This window comes from Theobroma cacao, chromosome 5, assembly GCF_053813885.1.
Source record: "Theobroma cacao isolate CCN51 chromosome 5, ASM5381388v1, whole genome shotgun sequence".
NCBI classification, from domain to species: Eukaryota; Viridiplantae; Streptophyta; class Magnoliopsida; order Malvales; family Malvaceae; genus Theobroma; species Theobroma cacao.
In genome coordinates this window covers 46,074,065-46,096,606 of record NC_142643.1, presented here as the reverse complement: position 1 = coordinate 46,096,606, position 22,542 = coordinate 46,074,065, and the positions used below count along the sequence as shown (strand labels likewise).

The following is a 22,542-nucleotide window of genomic DNA, read 5'->3' as shown; positions in this document are numbered from 1 at the left end:
ACAGGGTCATTAGTAATGTTTGCCTGTAAATGTATTTAGTGAGTGTGACAGATCATAGAGTTGTTTCAAACCTTTTTGTAATTTCTTCCATATAGAATTCATTTGGACAGAGTTTAGTAACTTCGTGGAGGTTGTTTTTGTCTTGCTTGTAGTTGCAAAATGTACCAGCAGAATTTGGATTATGTGTTCTTAAGAGTATTCAATGTTGAATATGGCAGATTTCCTTGCTTGCTCTGTCTTTTTGGAGTTTCCACTTTGCAAGTCTCTGTGCATTTGGACTTCTAGCATATGTTGGCTATGTTCTATATGTCTTCCCCTCCATGTATCACTTGCACCGGTTAAATGGCTTGCTCCTTGTTTTCATTCTCTTGTGGGCTGTTAGCACATACATCTTCAACATAGCTTTCACTGTTCTTAATAAGGAAGAGTGGCAGGTAGTATTCTTGCTTGTATTCTCTGACTGCATTTGATATAATCATATAATCTTTGACATAAGGTGTTTGGGAAAAAATGATTGCAGGACATGGATATTTGGGAAACTATTGGCTTATGGCACTATCCTATCCCAGGATTTTATCTACTGGCACAATTTAGCCTAGGGGTTCTTGTTGCTTTGAGTAATCTTGTGAACAATTCTGTTTTCCTGTACTTGTCTGACAGGGATGGGCCATCTTCAAGTGATGATTCCACTTTAGATGGTGAGGAAACCGCAAAGTCTATTGATTCCTACCTAGGATTCTTTTACTTAAAGCATGGCATAATCTGTTTTAATTAAGGTGAAAATGTCTGTCTTTGTCATCTTTCTATGAAATAAAATGCATCCTAGATCTTTCTTCCATTTCAAGTCTCCTTTTCTTGGACTATCAAACGGTTGAACTCTTTGCTTATATTAGCTTAAAATGTCAGCTGCCATGTTTACCTGCCAATGTTACCTGGTAGCTATAATTTCTTAACCCTCTTATTACATCTTTCGCTACTAAATTATTCTTCACTGTTGCTTGTTATTATGCTTCTTGTTTTAGTTTTCAGCACAAGGTTAAATCCTCTTCTTGCATCTGCTTCTTATGAATGTTCCCAACAATAGTTTCACATTGGTTCTTCCATTTCAGAGAGAGAAGAAACAAAGGTACTGATTGTAGCTACAATAGTATGGGGACTGCGCAAAAGTTCTCGTGCTCTAGCACTGTTGCTATTGTTTCTTATTGCATTAAAACCTGGCCTCATTCATGCCTTATATAGTAAGTTGAGTCACCATATTTTCTCACTCTGCAATTTTATTAGAAAAGAATATAGTTATACTAACTATGACCTTTCTGCTTTATATTTCAGTGGCTTTTTTCTTGATATTTCTATTAAGCCACACTGTTGGAAGGAAAATAAGGCAATGCCTACTTCTTTTATGTGAGGCACATTTCACACTATTATATGCTCTTCAGCTTAATCTGCTCTCCACTGCCATGGAGAAGAAAGACTCGATTGCTGTAAGAATTCTCTCACAACTAGGTAGGTGTATTAGGCTCTTTCCTCATCTATTTATGTGTACAAGCAAGTTGTTTCTTTTGGAGAAATACTTAAATTCATAGATTTCCTTTATAATTTTAATGTTTATGGTCAATGATGGGTACATAGGGATAATTTATTAATACATATAAATATTTGATGATGATATGCTGTAGGTTCCTTTACTCATGCTAATTCTGGGGACTTACTGAAGATAGCTGTGCTTGCATGCTTTTCTGCCATTCATAATCATGGGTTTGAAATGTTGCTCTCGTTTTCAGCAATCGTTCAACACACTCCTTGGCCTCCAATTGGGTTTAGCATCTTGAGAGCTGGTTTGCTCAAATCTGTTATTTTGTCAGTTTATACTAGAGCCTCAGGGGAGAGCCAGGAAACTAATTTTTCTCATGGTATTACTCATCCAAGGTTGAAGATATCTGACAATGCATGCTTTGATCTTCTCTCTGCCATGAATATAAGTGCCTTGAATCTCCTTCACACACACACACACCAAGTTACATATTTCTGTTTTGATCATAATAACTGGAATAAAATTATTAAGGATCTTATTGGTTGCATTTTTGTTTGATCTTACAGAAAGAATAATAGGATCATATCTGAATGCAATTGGTGAGAAGTTTCTATCACTGTATCGATCATGTGGAACTTACATTGTCCTTCTCACAATCCTTCTCACAGTTTACTTAGTAACACCTAACTATTCTTCATTTGGTTACCTGTTCTTCCTTTTACTGTGGATGACCGGAAGACAACTTGCAGGGAAGACAGTAAAGCACCTTTGGCTACCCCTGAAAATTTATGCTGTTGCAGTGTTTTTGTTCATATATGGGTTATGTGTGTTCCCTTGGCTTCGGCAATGGTTGTCTAGGATGGTTGATCTTTCTTCTGCCTTTGGTTATAACCCAGAGGCTTCAATGTTGAAAAACATTTGGGAGTCCTTAGCTGTGTTAATTGTGATGCAACTATACAGTTATGAGAGGAGGCAGAGCAAATACTTCAAACTAAGGGATGATGTGCCAGAAACTGGAGCTTCTACTTTTCTCAAGCGTCTTCTAATTTGGCACAGTGAAAAGATACTATATCTTGCCATAGTTTATGCATCTTTGTCTCCAATTAGTGCATTTGGGTTTTCCTACCTTTTCGGATTAGTCATTTGTTCAATTGCACCAAAAGCTTCTCACATCCCTTCGCAGCTCTTTCTGGTTTACTCAGCATTGCTTGTGATGTTTGAGTATCCTTTCCAGATGTGGGGTTACAGGGCTGAGATGTTCCCTGGTCAAAAGCACTCTTCTGTTTCATTTTTCCTGGGCTTGCAGGTGTACAAACCTGGTTTCTTGGGTGTAGAATCAGGCTTGAGAGGAAAAGTGCTGGTTATTGTTGCATGTATTATGCAGTACAATGTCTCTCGTTGGTTGGAAAAGATGCCCCGCAACTTTGAAAATGGAGAATGGTGGAAGGACCCTTGTGCTTTGTTTATGTCATCAGAAATAGCTCCAAACAAAGCCACCATTTTTACCGGAGAAAGAAAAGGTTTAGATGCCAATCCACTATTAGGAAAAAAGTATAAAGCAAGAAGCCATTCATGGCCATCTCTTAAAACCAGCTTTTCTCAAGGTATGGATCCCATAGGAGGCTATAAAAGCAAAAACCAATCAAACAGGTGCTTACAGGAAAGTTCCAAAGATAACCATAAGTGGAATAGAAGGCAAATTCATGTCTTGAGAAAGGAGAGGCTGGCAATGCAGAAGGCTAGCCTGAAAATATATTTGAAGTTCTGGATAGAGAATATGTTTAGTATCTTTGGCCTTGAGATTAACATGATTGCTTTGCTTCTTGCCAGCTTTGCTGTGCTGAATGCTATTTCTTTGCTTTATATTGCATCACTTGCTGCTTGTGTTCTTTTAAATCGGCAGTTCATACGTAAAGTATGGCCAATGTTTGTTTTCTTGTTTGCTTCTGTTTTCACCCTCGAGTACTTGGCGATTTGGTTGAATCTGACTTCTTGGAAGCATCTTTCTCCGGCTAAGGCTGAAGTGCTTTGCAATGACTGTTGGAGAAGCTCTGATCTTCACTTTGACTACTGCAAAAATTGCTGGCTAGGTATCTCTCCTATGAAATGCTCTGCATAGTGGGTTAGTAGGCAAAGTTACTTCATTTATATATAAACTGCTTTAAACCTCAACACAAGCAAGTTGATAATGGTTTTAATTTCTGTTTCAAGCATCATAAGAGAGGATAGTTATTTATCTTGTATATATAAAATGAGTAATTGCATTGCTCCAAAGGCCTAATTGGAGTTTACATACTAGCAGAAGTACTCTTTTATATGAGATAAAGCAATTTCTGCTTATGGTTAGGAGTCAACCATGGTTATCTTATAATTTGTTACCTTCAATGGTCATACTATTTAGCATCATGGGTTTGTATGTACTGGCATAGCTTCTTTTTCCATATATTGACTCCACCATTCATGAAACTTTTTGCAGGAATCATAGTAGACGATCCCAGAATGCTTATCAGCTATTATGCGGTTTTCATGTTTTCTTGTCTCAAACTTCGTGCTGACCGCTTGTCCAGTCTCTCAGAGTTTCAGACATATAAGCAAATGATGTCTCATTCTAAACATGCATCTGGTCTGAGTGATCTCTCATTTGAAACAAAAGTCTTGTGGACATTTCTTGACTACCTGAGGCTTTACAGTTATTGTCATTTACTGGATCTTGTGCTTGCTTTGATTTTGATCACGGGAACCCTAGAGTATGATATTCTTCACCTTGGATACCTTGGATTTGCTCTAGTTTTCTTCCGAATAAGGCTTCAGATACTAAAGAAGAAGAATAGCATCTTCAAATTCTTGCGGATTTACAACTTTGCTCTAATTGTCCTCTCTCTTGCATATCAGTCTCCTCTTGTGGGTGATTTTTGTGAAGGGAAATGTGAAATGGTAGATCGCATAAGCAAAGTGATTGGCTTGTATAAATATGGATTTCAAATACCATCCAGATTTGCACTTGTTGAGATTGTAATATTTATGCTGGTTGCACTTCAGTCATACATGTTTTCATCCTTGGAGTTTGATTATGTGTCAAATTATCTTGAAGCCGAACAGATTGGTGCTTTAGTGAGTGAGCAGGAGAAGAGGGCTGCATGGAAGACTGCACAGTTGCGACACATACGTAAATCTGAGGAGCAGAAGCGCACACGCAATTCACAAGTGGAAAAGATCAAATCAGAGATGCTCAACTTGCAGATCCAACTTCACAGCATGAGCACCACTAATTGTGGTAACACCTTTCCTAAAGGCAAAGATAATAGACAAAGGAACCCTTCTGTAAATCTCAATCCGGCTCAGACTACCCCTGACAAAAGGGATACCGGTTTCAAGAAAAAGGATCGTACTCTAAGCCTTGATTTGGTATTTACTCATGATACAAATGAATCTCCTAGAAGTGAAAGAACTGGAGTTCTGTCTGCAGTGGACTCCAGAAAGCAGTCAACAGATTCGCTTTTTGAGATCACTGAACTGAAGGACACAACTAAAGATAACATGTTCTTCAATTCTGATGTAAGACCTCAGGGAATATCCAAATCCAAGAGAAATCCACTAATATCAGCAGTACAACTGATAGGTGATGGGGTTTCACATGTGCAATCTCTTGGTAGCATAGCAGTCATGAATCTTGTGAACTTCCTGAACATTGAACATGGAAAACCAGATTTACCTGAGCATTCTTCAGATGATGAGGTATATTACGAGATAGAGAATCAGGATTTTGGCAGTGAACATATTGAACAATCACATTCCATACAATCTGATAGTGAGAGGAACATGTCTAATGTTGCATGCCTACAAATCAGGATCATACTCCACTATATTTGGGACCAAATGAGATCAAATAATGATGTTGTTTGTTACTGTTGCTTTATTCTGATTTTCCTATGGAATTTTAGCTTGCTTTCTATGGTTTATCTTGCGGCTCTCTTCTTATATGCTCTCTGTGTAAACACTGGTCCAAGCAACATGTTCTGGGTTATTATGCTAATTTACACCGAGGTGTGTATTTTGCTTCAATACTTATATCAAATCATCATACAACATTGCGGGATGATTTTCGAAGCCAGACTGCTTCAGGAGTTGGGATTTCCTGCACTCAAGATCATGTCATCTTTTGTGATCAGCCACTGGCCTCTTTTTTTAGTGTATTTGTTTACTCTCTTACAGTCTGCCATAACTGCCAGCGATGGTGAATGGGCAGTAGCAACAGAGTTCAGCTTTACTAAAAACAATGATTACCAGGAAATGGCTGCATACAATTTTGGTTTCATTGAGAGAATAAAGGGACTGCTTTTACCTATAAGAAATGTGATGGAAGTGTTGATTAGAAACCCTTACAGGTACTGGAAATCTCTAACGCAGGGAGCAGAAACTCCTCCTTACTTTGTGCAGCTATCTATGCGAGTCAACTTACCACCTGAGGAATGCATTCAACCAGAGACAATTGAATCAAAAATGAACAAGTTGCTGAAGATCATGCATGATAGAAGATGCAGGGAGAACCTCAATAATTATCCGGCAAGTAGAGTTCGAGTCCAAAGCATTGAACGAAGTCCAGAAAATGTAAATGTAGCTCTGGCTGTTTTTGAGGTGTTATATGCCTCCCCTTCAAGGAAATCTTCCTTTCCACAATGGCAAAGGTCACTAACTCCAGCAGCTGATGTAACCAGTGAGATTCTAGAGGCTTACCACGCTGGTATTTTTAAAGAAATAGGGTTCCCTTACATGATACTTTCTGTAATTGGTGGAGGTAAGAAAGATGTAGATCTGTATGCCTATGTCTTTTGTGCAGATTTGGTTGTTTTCTTCTTGGTGGCAATTTTCTACCAATCAGTTATAAAAAATAACAGTGAGTTCCTTGAAGTATATCAGTATGAAGATCAATTCCCAAAGGAGTTTGTCTTTATCTTAATGGTATTCCTCTTTCTCTTGACACATTCATCAAAATTTTATAATTGAAGTTCCTTTTTAAGCCATTTTCTAGAGTTAAAGACCTGCTACTTTACATAGCAGTTGAATGTGTAAGTATTAAAAAAGTGGGACCTATCACCATGCATCTGATTTCCTGGATAAGGTCTAGGATTCTATGATGACAGCATTCTATGTACTTTTGTTGTGGTCTTGTAACTGTGAATCTAAATTATAAAAATGATCACATGACACAGAAATGTCTATCCAGAAAACATCATGTATTGCTTAAAATGAACTCTTTTCTGGTGCTTGTATCACTCAGTTCGATCAACTGTATGAACATTTGATATTAACATATGGGAATGCACCCCTCTTTCCCTTTAGTCTGTATGTGAAACATGCTTCTGTATCATACCAGAATTCTCCATCTTAAACCTTCTGTAAGTTGATGATTTAAAAGGTTAGAGATTTGTTTCCCCATTGCAGGTTATTTTTTTCTTGATTGTGCTCGATCGCATCATTTACCTCTGCTCATTTGCCACTGGGAAAGTTATCTTCTATCTTTTCACTCTTGTCCTCTTCACATACTCTATCACAAACTACGCTTGGCACATGGAGCCTTCAGACAAACATGCGAGAAAGTTTGCGCTCCGCGCTATTTACCTCATGAAGTTGATCTCCCTGGCTCTGCAGGCCATACAAATTCGCTTTGGGATTCCACATGAAAGCAATTTGTATAGGCAATTTTTAACAAGTAGCATTTCTCAGACTAACTTCTTGGGTTTCCGAATTTATCGTGCTCTGCCATTCCTTTATGAACTTCGATGTGTACTTGATTGGTCTTGCACAACTACATCGTTGACCATGTATGATTGGTTGAAGGTAAGTCCAGACCACCTAGCAACTTTCTGCTACATACATGAAGCACACTCATACTTACAAGTTCCTTTTCCTGAAATCCAGTTGTTTTTCCTTCACAAAACTTGCAAGCTTCATTACTTTTGGATCTAATATTTACTTTCTCTCTAGTTGGAGGATATCCATGGAAGCTTGTTTCTTGTCAAATGTGATGCAGATCTAAATAGAGCTAAACACCAACAAGGGCAAAGGCAGACAAAAATGACCAAATTTTGCAATGGCATATGCTTGTTCTTCATACTGATATGTGTGATATGGGCCCCTATTCTGGTAAGAATTCTCAAAGTCAATTCTAGCTTTTGAAGTTCTGAAGCAAATTCTAGATTTGCTGGAAAAACTCCCCAGCATCACCCACTGAACTATATATTGTTGGGGGGCCGGGGTTGTGTTTTGACAGATGTACAGTAGCGGTAACCCTACAAATATTGCAAACCCCATTAGAGAAGCCAGTGTTCGGATTGATATAAAGACAAATAGTGGAAGGCTTACCTTGTTTGAGACCACTTTGTGCGAAAAGATCTCATGGAATGAAGTAAAACGGCATATTGATCTTGATCCTCAAGGTTACTTAGATAATTACAATGAAGTGGACATTCAACTCATATGCTGCCAACCTGATGCAAGCAACCTGTGGCTTGTTCCCCCAGTGGTGCAGGCCAGATACATCAAATCTCTAGGGTGGAGCATGAACATTGTTTTCTCCTGGCAATTCACAAGAGATAGACCTAGAGGGAAGGAGGTTGTGAAACATGAATTGCTTGTTGCAGATCAGGATCTTCCTCAATCAGCAGAAGTGATGCGAGTTCTTAATGGTACTGCCAATAGTTTTAGGATGTTTAACATCTATCCAAGATACTTCCGGGTTACTGGCTCTGGTGATGTTCGGTTTCTCGAACAGGCGGTATGTCATTTTCAATACCTTGTTTTGCAAATCTTGTCAGTTAGATTCATATGCTGTGCTATCCGTCTGTGGAGACAACGTTAAACAAAGTACATTTTACAGGTAGATCTGATAAGTGGGGATCTGGTTCTCAACCGTGGGAATCCAGAATGGTGGTCTTTTTATGATCTTGGTGCCTCGGATGGAACAGGCTGTGGTGAGTTTGCAGGACCAATGGCCATCATTGTATCTGAAGAAACACCACGTAAGTTCCAAAAGAGTGATCATAACGTTGCACTATCTTTTCTCCTTTTTACGTCAATTGATTCCCCTTCTACATATGTTTGTTTGGTCAGAGGGAATCATCGGGGACACACTAAGCAAATTCAGCATATGGGGTCTGTACATAACCTTTGTGTTAGCTGTTGGCCGTTTCATCAGGCTACAATGCTCTGATCTGAGAATGAGAATACAATTTGAGAACCTCCCCTCTTGTGACAGGTAATACATGCAAGTTCATGTCTGAAACAAAAACAATGCCGCTGAAGCTTGACACTGACAAAAACCCTGGGGCTTTTAATTCTGTTCCAACATTGACGTTGAAACAAGCTGACATATTGGTGTTGGTTCACTCAGGTTGCTGGCAATATGTGAAGATATATATGCAGCAAGAGCTGAGGGCGAGCTTGAGGTGGAAGAGGTCCTCTATTGGACACTAGTTAGTATCTATCGATCCCCCCATATGCTGCTGGAGTACACCAAGCCTGACTAGCTACATCATCATCATCATCATCAGCAACAGCCAACAGCCAAATTTGGGGCATTGGGTTTTTGCAGTTTAATTCGTTTACAAGCTTACAAAGCTAGAAGAGTGATCTGTAAAGTTTCGTTTTGTTTGTTCTTCCTCACTCATGTATAGGTTTGTTAACTACTCGAGAGGACTCTACATTTGCAAAAATTTAAGTGCTCAAATTAACTCAAAATACAATTTTGGCATCTTTAATATATGTATTAAAGGTCTGTTAAGAAATAACTATTAGGTAAATTATCCCTCTCGTTGAAATTTCAAATAAAACTATTAACATTTGAAATAAACACTCTGCTCCAAATGTATGAACATTATTAACAAATAAACAATTAAAATATTTTTTATTAATTTAAAAATTTATTATTATATAATTTTTTTTAAAAAAGCAACTATTGGTGCTCCCATTCTCTTATTTTTTTTAAAAATTAATAAAAATTATATACTAATAATTTTTAAAATTAATAAAAAATATAATTATTTTTTTAATATCATTGTGTCATTAAATTAATAAAAATATTAATAATTGATTAACGGGATCTATATCTGGTAAAAATTTGAGATTTAAATTAAAATTTAAGAATGAGATATTTTATCTTAATTATTAACATTATATGATATTAAATACATATAATATAATATAATATTAATAAAACTATATTATATCTTGATTATAAAAAAAATACCGTTTGATTTATTACGAATATGATACCATGCACTTTAGTTTATATTATCTTTGTTACATTTTATAAAATAAATAAATAATTAAAAAAATTATATTTCAAAAGATAAATAAATAATATTTTTAAAAAGAAATCCTCCTTTAGACCGTTCTCCTTGAAAAAAGCTTACAAAAATGAAAAAACAATTAACAAAAATATTAATAAAAATGAAAAGAATTCTTACAGGCAAAGTTGATCAAACGCGTGCTGCCACAGCCTCTTCTGCTGATTCGCTTTGTCTTCGTTCAATTTTCTCTTCCTTGTTTGGTTCGTGAGAAAATTGAATTTTCCCGGTGGAAGCAAAAGAGATAACAGAGAACTGAGAGATTTGTCGGCTCTTCAAATCCCCAAACCCTTACAGCTTTGGTACTCTCTTTCTCTCGAGCAATCCCTATTTTGTATTCTTCGTTGATTTCTATTAATCGATACCAGTGTCAAATTTACTAAAAATTTATTTGAATTTCATTTGGTCCTCACATTAATTCCTTTCGAATTTAAATTGGTTTACTTTGGCCTTGTTTCTTTGCTGTCTATTTTCCCCAAAGTTTTTATCTTGAAAAGTGTTTGATCTTTTGCCTCAATGAAGAATGCTCGAAACTATAGCGTAATTTCAGTAGTACTAATAATTGTACTGAATTTGGGCAGGGAAGCCAATGGCAACTTCTAGTTCACTGAAGGAATATCTAAAGCGATACGAGTCGAAAAACGAGGAAGAGGAACAGAAGAAGAAAAGGAAGAAGAAGAAGGCGAAAGCCAAACCGGAGTCCTCAGGCGTTTTCGTTGTTGATGAAGATCCAGTCTGGCAAAAACCTGTTAACCTCGAAGAAGACAATGATGGCAATGATTCACCCGGTTAGTTTAAAATTTTCTCTCTCTTTGTTTCTCTCCTTGGGTTTTGAATTAATGATGATTAGTTATTGGTTGTGTACTTTTGTTGTTTTCTAGATGAGAAGCCATTAGTGGATGAAGATATAGAAGTAAAAAGAATGAAAAAGCTGGAGCAGATTAGGTTGACGAGGGGGTTAAACTCAATTGCTGAGGATGGTAGTGGTTGGGTTTCGCTTTCTCCTAAACGCACCAATACTTTGGATCCTAATTCTGATGTTTCCCCTCCTCGTAGGCAGAGGGCTCGAAATGACACGCCTTCTCCGGAACCTGGGCTTAGGCATTCAAACTCTGAAAGAGAAATTGAGGATTTATCACCTCTGAGACAACCACGATCCCCTGGCTTGAAATCTGATTTATCACCACCAAGGAGAAGTAGGGTTCAGAATGACACACCATCAGCAAGAGAAGATGCTGATTTATCACCTCCTCGTAGGAGGCCATCTCGGACTGACTTACCAGAACCTCTAGTTAAGGCTGCGAAAGAAGGTTCTGACTTATCTCCGCCGAGGAAACGGAGGGTTCGGAATGACACACCTTCACCAGAACCTGTACTGAACCAATCAGATACTGATTTGTCACCACCCCGGAAACGGAGGGCTAGAAATGACTCACCTTCACCAGAACGCAGAATGAAGCCAACGAGAAAAGATACTGATCTGTTGCCTCTACGGAAAAGGTCGAGACGCCACCATACACCATCACCTGAGCCGGATATGTCCCCACCAAGACGATCTCGTCCTCAAACATCAGAGGTTGTTAATGATTCAGATCTCTCCCCTCCAAGGAAACATAGGAAGGAATCAACTGGTCCAGCTTCCTTGAAGGAGCAACCAAAAACTGGATTAATTTCTGGCAGTGAAATCCGGGAAGAAATTTCTAAAACCAAGAAGGATGACTGGTTAAGGTACCTATTCTGTTTAAGTATCTAGATATAATTCATTTTTCTGAAATTCTCTCTGTTGGTATGCTACATTTTCCATCATTGAAATGTTCATACAAATGGCTTATGCTATAGGTACTCACCAATGCATGACTGCCCTTGAGTTCAATTGCAGACTTTAGCCAATTTTGTTTTTAGAGCAAACTGCAGAAGCTGCTGCTTCTTTTTGTTGATAGTAATTATTGCATGTGGCATTGAGACCTGACTGACATCATTGATGTGTTGCGGTGCTCCTTTAATAACCTGTTTTAGGGGACTTATGGGTTATTCCAAGATAAGAACGGTGAAATACCTCTGGTGATGAACTGAAAGAGGGGTGTAATATAGTATTGCTTGCAAACTAAGGAGAGTTGTTTACTAGCCAGATGAAAGACCTCGTGACTTTTAATCATTAGTGATCCTTTTAGTCAGTTTGTTTTTTGCATTGCGTTTAATTTCTTTAGCCTCTGGTTTTTCTGACATAATTTGTGTTTTTCAGGTTTAAGGAGATGGATCCATCTATAAGTGGACGAGGAGCTGAACCTGTATATCGTGATAAGACAAAAGGTAAAGGAAAAGGCATTTTAAGTGATACCTAAGTTGAAAACACATGTATGCTTTCATCTGTCTGACACCATCCCTTTGTCAATGTGTGCAGGGGAGCGTATATCAAAGGAAGAGTTCCTGAAGTCAAAACGAAAAGGGGAGGATAAGCCCAAGGTATAATGCAGAAACGTTACCTGTAGAGTTCATAATTACCTTTCTTTTTCTTCATCATGATTGTTGTAGCCAATTGTAACGCTGCATATCCACAATAACATGAACTTCATTATTTACTTTATTCTTAGAGGACTAGAATTAATAGTCAACTATTATGTACTTTATCAGGAGAAAGAATTGGAGTGGGGCAAAGGCTTAGCCCAAAAGCGGGAAACTGAAGCTAGGCTGCAAGAATTAGAACACGAGAAGGATAAGCCATTTGCTCGAAACAGGTAAAATAATTGATACTAAACAATGTTTTGAGTTGTAGTTCTTTGGCTTGAATTGGGATTTCATGTTAGGAAATGAGCAGTAGATAGCATTGCATATTTCCCCATTTGAACCTTCTTCATTGATATAAACTTTTAATAATTTGCTGTTGTATATCTCTTATGCTTGAGGGGGAAATGATTCTGTAACATGAGCACAGTGCCTCGCAGCGGAGTCCTGGTAGTGCATTACACGGGATAACTACGGGGTGCTGAATTTTTTTTTTTGCATGCTAAGACCGGTTTTTTTATCACTATCACTATCAATGTTGTTGCTATTTGGGATTTTAGGGTGCCTCCTTTCCTCTGTTGTTACTTAAATAGTCTACAGTAGGGAAAGGTCATAGAGTTTTTTCTTTTGGTTCTATATACAAGGTGCAATTGTTATGATTAAGGGATATATCAGATGAAAAGAAGCCAGAAGACAAAGAGAATTAATTTTTTGCCTCTTAGACCGGAAATATGAATTAAGTTGGGGAAAAAGCGGGGAGAGTTTAAAAAGAACTATCCATTTTCATGGGTAGAACATTACAAGTTATTGATTTCTTTCTTCAACTTCCTATGTAGAGCATTTGTATGTTCATATCTTCTGCTTGATTGAGATGTTTTTTCACTAGTTTTGCTGCATATAGCAATTTTATATTTACAACTTCTACTTACAGGGATGACCCTGAGCTTGACAATATGTTGAAGGATAGAATAAGATGGGGTGATCCTATGGCGCATTTGGTCAAGGTAATTAACTACTCGTTTGATGTTAATGAGATTTCAGGTAGTTTGACACTCAGTTGACATATTTGTTTTCACATGTTGCAGAAAAAGCATTCTGTGCCAGTTCTTAGAGACCTAGGGGATGCTGAGAAAATGAAGGAATCAGGGTTTATAATTCCTCAGGACATTCCTGCACATAGTTGGATTGTAAGAAAGTTAGATGCTGCACCAAATCGATATGGTATAAGACCAGGAAGACACTGGGATGGAGTTGATCGTAGTAATGGTAAATTCATTTCTATTGTTTGAAATATTCTTGGTCTTTAAGTGCATTCTCATTCGAAATTAAGTTTTATTTTGTTCAAAATGTGTATTTCTAGTATTAGATTGAAAATGCTAATCATCTGCGACTATGCTTCTTGTAGGTTTTGAGAAGAAAATGTTCACAAAATTAAATGAGAAACGGGCTACCGAAAGGGAAGCATATCTTTGGTCTGTGTCGGACATGTGATTCAAGACATTCTTTCAGCACCAAGCTATTCACTTGCTGCCGCTGTCTCAAATGGTACAGTTTTGTTGCATCCTTTTAGTTTCGTATCTTGTTTTTCAAATAATGATCTTTTACAAGCTATATATAGTTGAATCCTGTTTTTCAGTTAACATTGCTGCATGAATGTTGTTGGTACAACTTGCCAGAAGAAAAGTCTCCATAGCAAAGTGAGTGGCAAGCTTGTCTTGAAATCTCTTAGAAATCCATCAATAACAAAGGGACTGAAGTCTTAGGAGAGCAGGAAATTCTTCTCATATGCTGAAAATTCAGATATTATATGCTTACCTTATGTCTCTGTCCATTGTATATGTTTGATATTAGCAGGTGGACTTGAGCATTTGTAATTCAGTGTGAGAATCTAACCATTTTGAATTCAGTTTGAGAATCAAACCACTGCTATTTTCCTCCATGGTTGACTCTTGAATGCAAATTTTCATATGCCTTTGAGTGCCAGTTTTACACTTTTGTGCGTCTTTTAAGCAATGATTGCCTCTGGCCTTACCCTTCCCATTTCTTGTTCAATGTCGCTTCACAAAGAGTCGCTATCCATTCCTTTTTATCATAAAGTTGACTGATTCATCACATCCATTATTTAAAGAGTAGGTCAAGCTTATGTAATCTCATTGAGGGAAGCATGTCCAAGGTCTTCTCAGACCAATCAAACCGACCAATGTCCCCCCCAAGGCTGAAACATAGAATCCTTCCACCAAAAGAAGAGCAAGGAAAATCTGGATACACATGTAAAACATCTATTGCAATTTTTATTTCCCAAACTTTGTATACAGAAACAAGCTTATGTTAATATATGTACACATGAAAAATGTACCCCATGAGTACAAAAAGAAAAAAAAGAGAAAAAAGGGAAAGGAAATCCGGGTATTTTTGGTATTTGACAATTCTATTGGAAAAATCAAAGATAAATGGGAAAAAAAGGTGTCAAAATTTGGAGCAACTGACATTTCTAAATTTGGCAAATTAAGATTTTGAACTCATTTTCTCATTTCTTTCTTGTTCTTTTTTCTTTTTTTTTTTTTTCTATCTGCTGACGCCTGGAGATTACCCATCTTTCACCTTCAAATTTTCTGGAGACACATCAACCTTTACCTTCTGTATTCTCTGCTCAACTTAGTTAATCCAACAAATTACGGAAACATTGATATTCCCCAAAAAGAAGCACACAGAAACATGACCTGTCTCTTCTTTTTCACATCCCCCAAGTAAAATTGAAAAACTTCTTTTGTTCACCTTGTTGTCACACATGGCTGCCTCCACACATGCAAGCTATGATGATGGTGATAGTCATGATGGTGATGATGGGTCATAACCAGCTCATGACATCTCCTGAAACCTTCCCCGTTCACTCTATACTTCCATAATTCTTCAACTTTCGTCTCTTCTTCTTGTAATTTTACTTCTTCTTCTTCTTCCTGCAAATGCAATTCTTGTTCTTGTTCTTCTTGCTTTGTCTCTTCTTCTTCTTCTTCTTCTTCATTGATTCTAGAACAAACATCACTGCTGACAAGATGCAATCTCAAGCGACCATTTTGCCTAACAGCACGTAAAATCTCAGGCCTTTCTATCCTAACCTCGGTTAACTCCAGCCTCCCATTTGTCCTCACAGGCTTCAGATAAAAACAAGGCTGACCGTTTTGGTTCAAAGAAGAAAGTGGCGGTGGAAACTTCTTACTCTGCCTCTCCCTCTTCTCCTCACTCCTCCTCCTCCTCCTCCATGCATCCCTCGTCATCATCACTGATCTCTTCCCATCACAAACCTCCACACGTTGATCACCATCCTTCTTCTTATCACAACCATTATCATCATCATCATCATCGACCCTTCTTTCATCACAACTCTCAAACCCCAAACTCTCCGTACACGACATGAGACCATCAACACCCCCGCCGATGTCATCTATAAACCCTATCCCACCAGGGTCTTTCTTTTTCGTTGGTGTACTCACAGGCCTAACGACTGACGACGACTCAATGACATTCGGAACCCTAGGTGTATCATTGGCTATCAACCCTAACCCACATTTGGAAGGAGGAGGAGGAGGAGGAGAAACATTAGCACCCGACGATGACGACGACAAACCTAAAACAAAGCGATGATGAACACTCTTCCTACAAAAGACCTTCATCATGAAACGTGAATAGTCATAAGGCATGATCATTTTCAATGCAAAAAGGAAGAGCGAGGTGTAGATGAACAAGGAAACAGAGAGAGGAAGAGAAGGGTCATGGAGGGGATTGGGTTAGAGTTCTTTGATGATGAAGAAACTAAAGAGAAGAGAAAGGGGATGTGGGTATTAATAATATCCTCACGCCAAAGATAGGGAAAGAGAAGGAAAGGAGAGGGGAGGTGTGTGTGGTATGGTGAAGAGAGTGCCAACGTGAAATGTGAGCTGTAATGATAGAGCAAACGGTGCCGGGTCCCACGAATCATGACCTTACCCTTCGCTTAAGATCTGACCCATATTTTCCTTCTCTTTCTTTTTGGCCTTTTGTTAATTAATTTCTTCCACTATATACCCTTTTCTTGGGATTTTCTTTTAAAAAAAAAAAGAACAAGATTTTAGTTTTTATCTGTTTATCTATCTGTAATGAAGGGGAAAGAAAAAAAAAGGGTTAGGTTGGAATTTGGCATTTGCAATTAATGGAATGAGGCACTTGGCAGCAGGCAATAAATATGTGGTTGCTAGTAATTTTTTAGTTAAAAAAATTGGATATATATATATATATATATATATTAATGGATAAGTACATTGAAATCGATTAATTCGGATCGATTATATATATATATATATTTAAAATCAAAATAAAATTACTAAATTGATCGAAATAAGTCAATTTAGATTATTTATAATTTTTTATAAATATTCGGATAATTCAGATTTTTGAAATTTTTGAAAAAAGTGGATGAGGTTTTGATGAATTCTTATCCTTTTATCTTTGACTTAACTAATTAACAAGAGAGATATACTGTCAACAGTTTACTGATATTTTATAACTTGATTGAAATACCTAAAACCTTTCAGTTTATGAAAGAAAACATAAAAACAAAAATAAAAGAAATATTGGCATAATTTCATGGCATATTTTAGTTAATTTTGATTATCAATTGGTGTATGTTGACAATGAAATTTAATTTCCTATATATATTATGTTGAATGTATGGATAATAATTTTTTATACAAAAAAAAATGAAAAAAATGGTTTCCAAGATTCCAGCTTAATATTATAACTTTTCCCTTGAAAGAAAAAAAAAAGAGAAAATGGGACAGTGAAAATATTTTCCGATTTATATATAATATATATTAATTTAATAATATAAATAATATTTCATTTTCATTTCAAGAAAAAAAAATACTTGTGGACATCCTCTTTACATGTAATGCATACCCAAAAGCAAGAAAAAGTTTTATATTGACAATGATATTTTGGGTTCTAAGAGCCTGCCATTTGAAAGGGTAGTCCTCTATCATGTTTAATAATAATTAGAACAATCAATTGTTCTTAGCTTCATGATATTTTTGGCACTAGTGAGCAAGTTTTCTGGAAATTGACCCAAGGCCTTGTGGAAAAACTGAAATACTTACAAATTTATCCCCTAAACCTTTGGCAAAATTTTTTTTGCAGGTAGGGTCAAGCTGATTGGATTTTTGTGCTTTGGGTTATGGATATTCCTTGAATATGCAAACCATAAAAAAAAATTTGAGAAAAATAGTTATTATGTAGTCTATTATGTGGTTTAAAAATAATCGATTCATTCTATAAAAGAGTTTTCAATCACTAAATTGTTGTCTATTTATAATATTTATATTAAAATTTCACTTCGATAATTTAAATTAAATAATTTTACGTAAAGTACATATATAAAAATCGAAAGAAGAAAATCAAATTACGAATGAAATTTAGGATAATTAATACTATTTCGATTAACATTTTTAAACAAATAATAATACCTAAAGTTATGAACTATATATATATATATGTAAATCACTGTAATTAATTTATCAGGTTGTCTTAATCCTATGCTTTCATAGAAAGGCAAGTTGACTCAAACAACCCAATGCCAAGTTTCCATGAAAGTGTGCTTTGAAGATGATGAATGGTCAGCTTGAATGGTGTCCATCAACCGATAAAACCAGTGGCGGTATGGTATGTGGAAGCTATGGATGAATTAATTAATTGATTTTGGTGTTCAATTCGTACTTCTTCTTCTTCTTCTTCTTCTTCTTCTTCTTCTACATACAATAAAGTTTTGGTCAAGGGGAGGCACCCTCTTTATCTTCAGTAAGAGGAGAGAGCAGAGCACCACCCACATCTTATCTTAGAGGGAGACGTTGACCATGTGGAAGGCGACTAGGCATGCGCATGGGAAAAGCAAATACACTTGGATAATTATTTGGCTGTCTCTCCTTTTCCAAGTCCCTTTCTATATCTCCCATTTTTGCCTGATAATATAATTATTGAAATTGTGTGGATTATAAATTAAATTAATTTTGTAACAATTATGATATTATTAACTTAATTTTTTATAATTATTAAAAATTATATATACCATTGATTTCTTATGATATTTATTATTCAAAATACAAAATTTCTCTTTCCGTAGTATTTATTTTCAGTATCAAAAATTAAATTTTTAGATATATAGGTCAAAGTAAAGTCTTTTTCATGCACGTTAGAAAAAAGTTTTGTGATGGCTATCAAATTCAAATTTAGTTTACTATATACTGACATATCCTTTTATCTCTCTTCAATTCCATTTCAAATAAAAACAAAGAGACATAATTCTTGAATAAGTTCTTAAAAATTTACAAATAAGTTTTTATTTTTTTATTACGTTCAATTAAAACTTATATTTTATTCTGGATAATAACTCTTATGATTAATTACAATTAATCAAATTATCATTTGTCATTTCACATTCATGTGACTTTAATGTAGAAGGTAAAATATATTACATGACCATGTTATTATGTTATATCATCATTTGTTACAGCATGTCATGATGTCACATTAGTTTCACATGATATAGAATGATAAGTGACATTTTAATTAAGTTAATAATTAGTTATAAAGTTTTATTTTGACTCAAAATAAAAATATGACTTAGTTAAATATTATAAAAGAATATTATTTAAAATTTTCTAAATAATTTAATTTTTTTAAAATATTATGTGAAAACAAAAACTACTATAGTATGTATATATTCTTTTCCAATTAGAACAATGTCATAGAGAATATTATAGAAAAAAAAGAATTTGTTATATTTAGTTTTGTGTGGTTGTATTATGGGATTTAAAAGTTAATTCCCATATTCTTGAAGAGGAAAAATATTGAAAGAGTAAGAGGGGATAAAAGACTATTTCTTTGTAGACTAACTTTAAAATTTATTTATCTAATTTTGAACTAAATAAGACACATATTTTATGATTCCCCAATCTCACTGTGAGGCCAAGGGGATATGCAAAAACCCTTTATTTCAGAGAGATTTGACTGGTCTTTATCTCTCATTTTTCAACTAATTATATAATATATATATATATATATATATATAAGAGAAAGAATTATGGAAAACCCCATGCCATTTTTCTTTTTTGTCCTCAATTTGGCCATAATTAATCAAATTTTGTTGGGTTTGGAAGAAAATTAATTCCCACTCTATAATTTGTTCTAGTTAATGGCCTTATGATCCAAATATAAAATACAATACTAGTTTATTGTTCACCTTATTTGTAATATATATAAAAAAATACAGAAGTTAAAAGAATTTTTAATTGACGAATAGAAAGATATATAAATATGTTTATAATTATATGTAATAATATAAGATAAGATTGGAATTTAAATTAAGAAGCAATCGTGATCGTTAAATGAGATGAAAATATCTAAATTTTCATGATAAATTTTTAAAAAATTAATATTTATATTTATGCATGATTATTTAAAAATAAATAAATAACAAGTATTCATATAAAAAAACATGTGACGACAAATATATATTTATTAAAGGTTATTATTCTAATAATTATTGGATATTGTCTATTGATAATGGTGGGCAGCAAAACGTTCTTTGTGAGTGAGAACGTGATTCCCTTTGAACGATCACGTTCGGCAACAAGCTCAATTCTCCAATTAGCATTTTAATTTGAGATCCACTTTTAAAAAAAAAATTCTCTTCTTTTCCATTATGGACGAAATTTATTCTAATTTGATTGCATATCGTAAATAAGAAATGTCTACGAGTTGAGTAACCTATCCAAACTCGCATATGTCGAGCAATCTATTTAGACCTACGAGCTCAGCTTGTCACAAGTTGAGTTTAGATATAGGTTTTTGTGATTGAGCTTGATCGATTTATTTAATTTATTTGATTAATAAATTTATTTAATATCAACTTTATAATATATTTAAAAATAATAATTAATGATTCGAATGAATTAGACTTAGACTTGACTTTAAAAAAAGAAAAGCTTGATAAGTTCAAACCTGCCTGGACTTGGATTAACTAATTTTAATAGTTTAGGGTTTGCTTGTTTTGATGTTAAATATTTTCAAAAAATATTTTGAAGACTTATACTTATTTACAAGACGAAAAATTTATTTCAAATATAAAATATTTTACGAATAAATAGAGTTTTCCTTTCCCAATTCATGAAAGTACCAAACTAATCTTTTAATCATTTCCCTACAAACCCTAACTATGAAATAGTATTGCTTTTCATCAGAATCTGTTCATAATTAATTACAATTCACACGTGAGGAGAAGAGAATATTAGGCAATTAAGTTCAACTTATTGTCCATCGATTCTTACTGAATTATCTGAGCTGATCAAACCCAAGCAACCTTTAAGTATGAATCATATATTAATTAGTTAGGTGTAGTTTTGCTGCGAGGCAGTAGCTCCTTGTCACCTTTCTTCAGGGACTCTTTCTCTTCCTTTTTATCGCCATGGTCAGATTCAAGCCTGTCAGCGTACCCAATCCCTCTTCGTTTGGTTGGGAAAAGCATGAACAACCCACTAGCCAAAATCCCAGCTGCTAATGGCAAGTTTGTCATCAGTGCATCACCGTTAGGCCCCGGATTAGGAAAGTAACAACGTTGAACGTCGAAGCTGCTGCATGCGATGACTAAGAACAAAGTCAAGGAGCAACAGGCATGAACGAAGTCTTTGGCAGTGAGTCTGTACTTCTTCAACATTTCGTTGGCGGAATCTTTCTCCAAGTCGAGAGCATCATCGTTATCATCGTTGAAAACGTAAAGTCCATTGTAAGTGGCAATACCGTAGTAAAGCTTGCCATCTTCGCCCACGAAGCTGTCAGTGAAGGAAGATAAGAAGCAAGCAAGGGAACACAGTATGATGACACCCAAGGTCATGTACTTGTGAGCCGCTTCGCATCTTCCATTGTTGGAGAAGGAAGGTACAATGGCTTGGAAGGCGAAGACGGTGCCTGTTGGAAGCAGGTTTGCTAGGTTGGCCGAGCCTGGCAGGGCCTTGTGGGCAGATTGTGCAAGATTAACTTTGGGTAATACCATGGAGAGAGCTTTTGTTGTTAATTTGCTTGTTTTTGTGGGATATGATATAATGGAAGGTGGGTTTTATTTATAAAGGGAATTAGGCCTGTGAAAGAGTTTGGTTGGGCATTAAAAATAAAGCGTGAGGATTCTTTCTAGTGACCTAATTCATTTGCAATAAGCAACATCATCAACTGACATGTGCTTATTCCAATTTTCAACTTCATATTGCTTGAGAGAATCAAACTGAAAAGCAAGGTATTCTTGGTGTTGCTGAATTTTCGTGTTGGAGAGTACTAGATACTTTGACTTAACAGAAGAAAGGTGTGACAGACCCCATTCGGTTCCTTGAAATCACTCAAGTTTACTAGCTTTATTGGTTGCAAAATTAATTCCGACCACCAGTTAACAAGGAGAGAATAAAATACTGTTTCACCTTTGAAATAAGTTCTTTTTCTTTTCTTGAGGAGGAGGGGTGGGATGCCCAGCCAAACAGCTAGAAGAACACTACAAGGGAGAGTAGCCCTGAATCCTATGTTCCGTGAGATATATAGTAACTTGATAAGAACAGAAACCTTCCCATATCTCAGTATTTGCCCCTTAAATGCATTTCTGTTTCCAGTCAACAGAAAGGGGTCATTTAGTAGGCTACTCAACGATTCATACCAAACATGAAATTTGATAAGAGTACCTTCCTGGCAATAGAAAACCAACATCTAGCGTGATAATTCCAGATGATCATAAGTTCCATTCCCTGATAGTTTCTTGATCATAGTCTGCAATTATTTGAAGCTGCTTCCATGTCTGTTCAACCGTGGCCAACAAGTTATTGATTCTGAGTTATCACCAAGGATTGTGGCCGCTCAAAAGATCTAACTTTATTCCCCCATTTTCATGAACAAGAAGGAATAGAACTCTATTCCCTTGGTTTTCAATTGGAAACCGAAAAGACTGCTAAAGGAGAAGAATCGGATCCGATAATCAGGTGAAATGGAAAACAAATCATCAATGCATGTTCGCATCAACAAAATCACGTTGATGGAGATATGTCAAACTTAAAAGGATTCAAATTCTGAAATATGACTCACACATTTTCCTTAATTTTTCCA

The 22,542-nt window shown here is 35.8% G+C and overlaps 4 protein-coding genes across 8 annotated transcripts; 2 read left to right on the top strand and 2 right to left on the bottom strand.

Moving 5' to 3' along the window:
- Positions 1 to 937: 937 nt before the first annotated feature.
- On the top strand, positions 938 to 9,330 carry LOC18600347 (piezo-type mechanosensitive ion channel homolog). Of its 2 annotated transcripts, XM_018121094.2 has the most exons (11): positions 938 to 1,238; positions 1,330 to 1,503; positions 1,677 to 1,910; positions 2,098 to 3,621; positions 4,008 to 6,490; positions 6,974 to 7,369; positions 7,517 to 7,675; positions 7,803 to 8,306; positions 8,409 to 8,550; positions 8,642 to 8,786; positions 8,922 to 9,330. In XM_018121094.2, coding segments are annotated over exons 1-11 (5,898 nt in total). In that variant the 5' UTR covers positions 938 to 1,237; the 3' UTR covers positions 9,058 to 9,330. The 2 variants fall into 2 exon arrangements, with proteins under 2 accessions (XP_017976583.2, XP_088663095.1); XM_088806969.1 differs by lacking the exon at positions 938 to 1,238 and having other exon boundaries at positions 1,357 to 1,481.
- Positions 9,331 to 9,931: 601 nt separating this feature from the next.
- Positions 9,932 to 14,317, top strand: LOC18600346 (pre-mRNA-splicing factor of RES complex protein). Of its 4 annotated transcripts, none has more exons than XR_001927845.2 (10): positions 9,932 to 10,178; positions 10,463 to 10,664; positions 10,758 to 11,604; positions 12,119 to 12,186; positions 12,278 to 12,339; positions 12,508 to 12,611; positions 13,310 to 13,382; positions 13,464 to 13,644; positions 13,784 to 13,923; positions 14,055 to 14,317. XR_001927845.2 is itself a non-coding variant. In XM_007030721.3 (9 exons), the coding sequence occupies exons 2-9, from the start codon at positions 10,466 to 10,468 to the stop codon at positions 13,867 to 13,869; spliced, it is 1,620 nt and encodes a 539-aa protein (XP_007030783.3). In that variant the 5' UTR covers positions 9,932 to 10,178; positions 10,458 to 10,465; the 3' UTR covers positions 13,870 to 14,317. The 4 variants fall into 4 exon arrangements, 1 of the variants encoding a protein (XP_007030783.3); XR_001927844.2 differs by having other exon boundaries at positions 10,458 to 10,664; XR_016026549.1 differs by having other exon boundaries at positions 10,458 to 10,664; positions 14,015 to 14,317.
- Positions 14,318 to 14,647: 330 nt separating this feature from the next.
- On the bottom strand, positions 14,648 to 16,242 carry LOC18600345 (uncharacterized). Its single transcript, XM_007030720.3, has one exon. The coding sequence runs from the start codon at positions 16,080 to 16,082 to the stop codon at positions 15,150 to 15,152; it is 933 nt and encodes a 310-aa protein (XP_007030782.3). The 5' UTR covers positions 16,083 to 16,242; the 3' UTR covers positions 14,648 to 15,149.
- Positions 16,243 to 20,676: 4,434 nt separating this feature from the next.
- Positions 20,677 to 21,505, bottom strand: LOC18600344 (inactive Serine/Threonine-kinase, putative (DUF679)). Its single transcript, XM_007030719.3, has one exon. The coding sequence runs from the start codon at positions 21,452 to 21,454 to the stop codon at positions 20,789 to 20,791; it is 666 nt and encodes a 221-aa protein (XP_007030781.1). The 5' UTR covers positions 21,455 to 21,505; the 3' UTR covers positions 20,677 to 20,788.
- Between the last annotated feature and the right edge of the window lie 1,037 nt (positions 21,506 to 22,542).